Source organism: Triticum aestivum, chromosome 2A, assembly GCF_018294505.1.
Source record: "Triticum aestivum cultivar Chinese Spring chromosome 2A, IWGSC CS RefSeq v2.1, whole genome shotgun sequence".
Classification (NCBI taxonomy): domain Eukaryota; kingdom Viridiplantae; phylum Streptophyta; class Magnoliopsida; order Poales; family Poaceae; genus Triticum; species Triticum aestivum.
Window position 1 is genome coordinate 674,925,224 of NC_057797.1, and position 7,554 is coordinate 674,932,777.

At 42.5% G+C, this 7,554-nt stretch overlaps 1 protein-coding gene across 2 annotated transcripts; it reads left to right on the forward strand.

Annotated features, from left to right (window-relative positions):
- Positions 1 to 1,693: 1,693 nt before the first annotated feature.
- Positions 1,694 to 7,182, forward strand: LOC123190132 (cysteine and histidine-rich domain-containing protein RAR1). 2 transcript variants are annotated; one of them, XM_044602720.1, is made up of 6 exons: positions 1,694 to 1,979; positions 2,878 to 2,880; positions 5,229 to 5,311; positions 6,250 to 6,413; positions 6,536 to 6,759; positions 6,840 to 7,182. In XM_044602720.1, exons 1-6 carry the CDS (start codon positions 1,851 to 1,853, stop codon positions 6,930 to 6,932), a joined length of 696 nt encoding a protein of 231 aa, XP_044458655.1. In that variant the 5' UTR covers positions 1,694 to 1,850; the 3' UTR covers positions 6,933 to 7,182. The 2 variants fall into 2 exon arrangements, with proteins under 2 accessions (XP_044458655.1, XP_044458656.1); XM_044602721.1 differs by lacking the exon at positions 2,878 to 2,880 and having other exon boundaries at positions 1,706 to 1,979; positions 5,150 to 5,311.
- Positions 7,183 to 7,554: the final 372 nt, after the last annotated feature.

Genomic DNA, 7,554 nt, shown 5'->3' on the forward strand with positions numbered 1-7,554 from the left:
ACAGCACATTCAGATTCTCTTTTCACAGAGCCCTTTGAGCATTCATGAGCTACTTAAACACTACATATTTGGACAACTAAATAAACTAATCTTCTTCTTACAGCACTATGAACATGGTACAGAATGGCACAACTGAGCAAGTTAAATCTCATATGTAATCAAATGGGCAAAGCATGTACAACTATGAACATGTACTATAGCACTACCATCTACATCTACAACTAAGAACATGTACTAACCTTTTGTGCACAACCCAGGAATCTTCTTCCACTGTCAACAGACTCAAATGCAACAAGCTTCACACACACTGCTTGGTGCTCTCACCTATCAGGTAGATCTGCAGCAAGGCCCGCCCAATCGGCGCTCTCAATGGTGCGAGGACCCTAAAACCAAATCTGGTCAGAAATCCCATTTTTTCCTAACCCTAGATGCAAGATGAAGGTCGACAGGATCTCACCAGACTGGTGACCGAGTCGCCACTTGACGAGCACGAGCTGGATCCGAAATCACTCCATGAAACCATGGCCGCTTGCTTGCTTGGCGGCGGCGGCTAGCTGGGCGGCGACGAGCAGAAAGCAGAGCAAGAAACATAGAGGGAGTGAGCTGCGGGTTGTCTGGATCGAGGGGAGGGGGGCAGCTGTGTGATCTCCTTTAATTAATTCAGGTGTTTTCATGTGTAGTGCGGGTTGATTCGAAGCAACGCCAGGGGCCTCTTTGCAAAATGCCACGCGCTGACCGGGTACGCACCCACACGTCCACATGGCGCTCTTTGATTCGTCAGGACCAAATTTGCACATCTCATGCAAGTTCCAGGTCTGGATAGGGTCAAATTTCAAGTTGTAGGACTAAACTATAACATTGAGAGCAAGTTGTAGGACTCATGATGTTTTTAACTCATGATAATACTTACTGTATGCCATTGCGAAATTTCTGTTTTTGTATACTAGTGCCAAAAAACATCAATGGAGGGATTCTTTTGTGCAAATGGAATTTGTGTTGGGCCATGAGGTCTAAGAAAGGAAATGCATACTCGTGTATTCCTATCAAATGTTTTCGTTTGGTTGTCTCAAAAGGAAAGATTGTTTTCGTTCGGGCAAGAGGCTTCGTCCTAGTGAACCATTAGAGCCCCTCCCCGTCATATTCGTATTGGGGTTCGGGAGGTATTTTCTTTTGTCGATAACCAAATTAATACGAAAAAAATCAAAATTGAAATAGATCAAAAATATTTCCGAATGTACCTATGTGTTTAGCTGTGTCTACTTGTGCTTGTGCTTGGCTGCAACTACTTGTGCAATACCGCATGTGTCTAGTGCAAGCTTTGCGGAATTGTCAGCTATCAGCTGTGGTCTGATCCTTGCAGCGAACCTCGAATGCACTAAGCTTATTTTGGAGTCTGACTGTACGACTGCTTTGGAGGCTATATTGGACCCAAACACATACATGTGAATTGATGTTTCAATAGTAGTAGAATGCTCTCTTATGGCCATGGAATTTAAAAGCATCAGTTTTACTCATTGTAGTAGAGAAGCGAATATGGTAGCGGATGGCTTAGCAAAGTATAGCTTTAGTCTTAGCAAGTCTGAAACTTGGGACGTTGTCCCGGACTTTAATGGACAAAGTTTTAATGCTAAAAAAAATGTTTCCTCAACTAGCGAGCGGTTTTCTGCGGGTCAAAGCCACCTTCGGCCAGGGGTTAGTCTCCGGGTCGGTCCGGAAGAGTCGAGAAACTCGAGATACCTTGCCGGCTGCCGCAGCCTGCCCCCGTCGTCTTTCTTCCGTGCGCCGAAACAGGGTCCACCCAAGAGCGAGAGGGGGAGAAGGCAGAAATCTCGAGAGAGAAACGCATCGCGATGTCGGCGGAGACGGAGACGAGCGCCGCCGCGCCGGCGCCCGCGCCCATGCGGTGCCAGCGCATAGGCTGCGACGCCATGTTCACTGACGACGACAACCCCGACGGCTCCTGCCACTACCACCCCTCCGTAAGCTCCCTCTTCCCCATCCCCTCGCTCGAAAAAATTGCATCGTCTCGCTCCTTCGAGCCCCTGTAGATCATGGAGGTGGAAGCCTTCCTTGTAGCCCCCAAGCTCGCTTCTCGGATCTCGCTTTGGTACTCGTATGCTGTTAGGATCTGGGTGTAGTCGGGTGTCGAAGGTGTAGATCCTCTACGCCCACGGATGGCACCAATCGGGATAGCTGCTGTGTCGCAGAAATTGTAATCTACCCAAATCTTGGAGACAGTCAACTAAGCATGTACTCTTATTATGTTGTTGGCATCAACATTGAATCGACCCATATGGTGGTAAATTGGTAGCATGTTCAAGCTAATCGCATTATTCAGTCAGCGAGAAGCGGCGGTTGATTTCATTGACGAAATAGGCTACAAGTAAATGCAGGCGCACTTTTGGGGAACATTGTTTTGTGGCTTGCAGACAGACCTGGAAGTTCCCTGTTGACGACCATGTTATATTATGTTTTTTTAGAGTTTGGTCACCTGCTTATTTATTTTAGCCTTTTAGGACATATAAAAACTTGGCACCCTAAACAAAACAAAAATGGGAAGGGGTGAAGGGACCTGTGCTTGGTTTGATGTTATGATTGAAGTGTGATCTTGCATTTATGTTCTACTCCCTCCGGTCCTTTTTAGTTTGCATATAAGATTTGTCCGAAGTCAAAGTATCTTTACTTTGACCAAACTTATAGAAAACAGTATCAACATTAACAATACCAAATCAATAATGTTAGATTCATTATGAAATGTAGTTTCATAGTATATATAGTTGGTACTGTACATGTTTATATTTTTTAATATAAATTTGGTCAAACTTGGTTGAGTTTGACTTGACAGAAATCTAATACGCGGGGTAAAAAGGACCGGAGGGAGTACAAAGCAATCTGCTAGGAAAGAGTGAATTCCAGAAAGATACAAGTTTAATATAGGATCTATCACTAAGCTACAGATTGAAGAACAGATATTACAACTACAGATTCGAGCAAACACCATGTAGTTTTGTGGTGTAATTGCCAAATTGGTCACTAAATCTGCAGTTACTTGAAGTTGGTCAAATCTGTAGCTTTATTATACAGATGGTCCATAAATCTGTGTGTGAAGTTTCTTTAAATACGTAATTTTGAACATGTAGTTTTGCTAAATTTACTGCAGGAAAATAGCAATTTAAACACTTATTTCACTGTTACTCTAGTTATTCTGCAATGTTTGATACCAATGCATTAAGTAACTGGTGCCAAGGAAGCTTTAAGTAATTCTCTTTTTGAAGTTGGTCAAATCTTTAGTTGTATTATACAATGGGTCCATACATCTGCGTGTGAAGTTTATTTAAATTCGTAATTTCGTGATAGTTTCTACACTGAACATGTACAACAACAACAACAACAAAACCTTTAGTCCCAAACAAGTTGGGGTAGGCTAGAGGTGAAACCCATAAGATCTCGCAACCAACTCATGGCTCTGGCACATGGATAGCAAGCTTCCACGCACCCCTGTCCATAGCTAGCTCTTTGTCGATACTCCAATCCTTCAGGTCTCTCTTAACGGACTCCTCCCATGTCAAAATCGGTCGACCCCGCCCTCTCTTGACATTCTCCGCACGCTTTAGCCGTCCGCTATGCACTGGAGCTTCTGGAGGCCTGCGCTGAATATGCCCAAACCATCTCAAACGATGTTGGACAAGCTTCTCCTCAATTGGTGCTACCCCAACTCTATCTCGTATATCATCATTCCGGACTCGATCCTTCCTCGTGTGGCCACACATCCATCTCAACATACGCATCTCCGCCACACCTAACTGTTGAACATGCCGCCTTTTAGTCGGCCAACACTCCGCGCCATACAACATTGCGGGTCGAACCGCCGTCCTGTAGAACTTGCCTTTTAGCTTTTGTGGCACTCTCTTGTCATAGAGAATGCCAGAAGCTTGGCGCCACTTCATCCATCCGGCTTTGATTCGATGGTTCACATCTTCATCAATACCCCCATCCTCCTGCAACATTGACCCCAAATACCGAAAGGTGTCCTTCCGAGGTACCACCTGGCCATCAAGGCTAACCTCCTCCTCCTCACAGCTAGTAGTACTGAAACCGCACATCATGTACTCGGTTTTAGTTCTACTAAGCCTAAACCCTTTCAATTCCAAGGTTTGTCTCCATAACTCTAACTTCCTATTTACCCCCGTCCGACTATCGTCAACTAGCACCACATCATCCGCAAAGAGCATACACCATGGGATATCTCCTTGTATACCCCTTGTGACCTCATCCATCACCAATGCAAAAAGATAAGGGCTCAAAGCTGACCCCTGATGCAGTCCTATCTTAACCGGGAAGTCATCGGTGTCGACATCACTTGTTCGAACACTTGTCACAACATTATTGTACATGTCCTTGATGAGGGTAATGTACTTTGCTGGGACTTTGTGTTTCTCCAAGGCCCACCACATGACATTCTGCGGTATCTTATCATAGGCCTTCTCCAAGTCAATGAACACCATATGCAAGTCCTTCTTATGCTCCCTATATCTCTCCATAAGTTGTCGTACCAAGAAAATGGCTTCCATGGTCGACCTCCCAGGCATGAAACCAAACTGATTTTTGGTCACGCTTGTCATTCTTCTTAAGCGGTGCTCAATGACTCTCTCCCATAGCGTGTAGTTGTACGAAATTTACTCCAGGAAAAAATAGCTATTTAAACACCTATTTCACTGATGCAGATGTTTGATACCAATACAAGAAGTAACTGGCACTAAGGAATCTTCATATAATTCTGTTTTTGTCTTTTCAAAAAATACGAGAACTGCTCAACAATAAGCACTACTCTGTAGGCAATCCCAAATTCGATTGTGATATTCACCAGTTGAACTACTGTATTTGATCTTAAACATTTTTGAAAGTACACTAATAAGGCGCGTTCAGGATACCAGTTATAGATCTGAGATTGAATAGTTACATATTGGAAAAATAAGTTATGAATCAATTAGGACATGATAATAACTTAGCATGCATTTCTATCTTTCTGACCAGGGAAAATCCTTTCCTTTTTGTTTTTGTGAAGTGTTTCAGAAAATTACAAATTTACAGCATCCATTTCCATATTTTTAGCTATTAACAGCTCTCCCCCTTTTTTGTTTTGTTGCAGGGAGTAAGTTCGTTTGCTACACTTGTGGGATTATTTCTGTTTTTGATAAACCATAGGTTCTTTAATATATTATTTTCAGCCTATGTTTCATGATGGCATGAAAGAGTGGAGCTGTTGCAAGCAAAGAAGCCATGATTTTAGCTTATTTTTGGCTATTCCTGGGTATGGATCCTCTCTCCTCCCATGACAGGCAGTGGCAGAATAGTTACGTATTTCTTGTTATGCATGGTGTCATAGATACAAATTATGTTTGCAGATAATCTAAATTATTAGCGAGTCCAGCTCTCTATGCATTGCAATTAGAAAGTTAGATTTGCACCACCTATGTCTGATTTGTGATGGAACAGATGGGCGTTGGAGATTTCTTTGGTCACCGATTAGGGATTAGCACTATGATCAACCATTCTCATTTCCTTCTTCATTTATTGCCTAGGACTCAGACTTGTCTAATTTATAGCTTGATTGAACGTGGGGGGTCACTTGTCAACATACCTTTTTAAATCCACGTCGTTTGTTTCTGTAAGGTACTACTACTTGTCTGATAAGGAGAACCCTGTATGCATTTATTTGGATTCACTCGAAGTCTAGTACAGTTTTCTTCTTGATGTCATGTTATAATTGGTCTTTGGCAAGTACTGTAATTTAACTTGTTTGGCCCAGTCAATACCATTGCGCTACAGCGCTACATGGCCGAATAAACATATGCTTGCAGTTCAGAGTTTAGACTGAACAGGTTCTCAGTTATCTTGTTGGTTCATTTTACTGAGTAAGCGCAGCATAATGTACAGAAGATATTTGTATGTTAGTGCTTTGGCTACTTCACCATCCTCTATTAGATCAGCTTGAATTGGCTAAAGAAAGTTATTCCACTTTTCAGGGAGCTCCAGTGATATGGCTCCAATTTGCTGGCAAATAAACCTGAAAACGATGCCTTATGTCTTGGTTCTTACAGTACTATTTTTGTAATTCAATGTTCCAGCTTTAACCATTGCCTTCTCTCATTCTAGACCAGACCGTCCTTGCTTTAAATATCAACACCCATGACCTGTTATATTTGGGTAAACTAGACATAACTGACCGCATTCTCTACCGTGGTGTAGATGCGCCACAGGGAAGCATACAACTGAGAAACCAGTCACAAAAGCTGTTTCTCTTAACTCAAAGGCAACCCCACCAAAGTTAGCTCCAATCCAGTCTTCTAAGCAGGGTGTGGAAACCGAGGCCTGCTCCAGGTGCCGTCAGGGTTTCTTTTGCTCCGACCATGGTGAGTTTGTGTCTTTGAACTCTTTGCTTCAATGTGACAATGCATAACTTCAAAAAATTGGTTGATGTTTTCTCTTTTGTTGAAAAATTTAGTGTATGAACCATTCATCAATGTATTTTTAGGATCACAGCCGAAGGCACAAAAACCAGTTGCTGTAAATGGTACAAATACGGAACCTGTCGAAAAATGCTCAGTTCCACAGCCCAGGAAAAAAGTTGTTAATATAAATGAGCCTAGGGTTTGTAAGAATAAAGGATGTGGTAAAACCTACAAGGAGAAGGATAACCATGATGCTGCATGTGAATACCATCCAGGTCCTGCGGTTTTCCATGACAGGAATAGAGGGGTACGTATTTTCTCTCTAATTAAATTTGTGTTCATTTATGTTCACCCTGATTCTTACCTCCATGTATTTTCTCTTTGCAGTGGAAGTGTTGCGATATCCACGTCAAGGAGTTTGACGAATTTATGGAGATACCTCCGTGCACAAAGGGGTGGCACAATGCCGATGCTGTGTGAGTTCACACCATGACTCTTGCATTAAGAGTTATTTGTTGTAGTATCTCCTCGTGCATAAGGTTGGCATCTTGCCGCAATTTCTGGAGAACTGTGCTTGGAAGTGTGACCTGATATTCAAGAATGGGCCTGCTTGAGTGTGCTCTGATTAACTACCGTCGAAATCTCATGTGATGTTTCATGTAATCTGGAATCGGAACTTGAAACCATATGTGGACATTTAGTAATTTAACTACGCCATGTTGAAGTTAAATGTGCTGCTGCTTGAGTGAGCTCTGAGGAATTTCCTCGAAAATCTAAATCTCATGTGATGTTTCACATAATCTGGATTTGGTACTTGAAACCATATGTGGACGCTCAATTTAGTAGTTGAACTATGCCATTTTGAAGTTAAATGTGCTGCTGCTAGAAGCAGTTGTGCTGTGTTCTTGTTGCTTCTTGGTTTTGGGTGGGGGCAGAGCTTGCACCATGCTATTTCCCTTCCCAGTCTGTTGTATTGCTTGTCCGTGTTTGGAACCGGAAACAATAGTACTGAACTAATTCAGTGCTATTTTTTTTTTGAAACTAGGCAAAAGATTTGCCATTTTCATTGATTAAGAGAGAAATTTTAGAGGTTAAGGCCAAA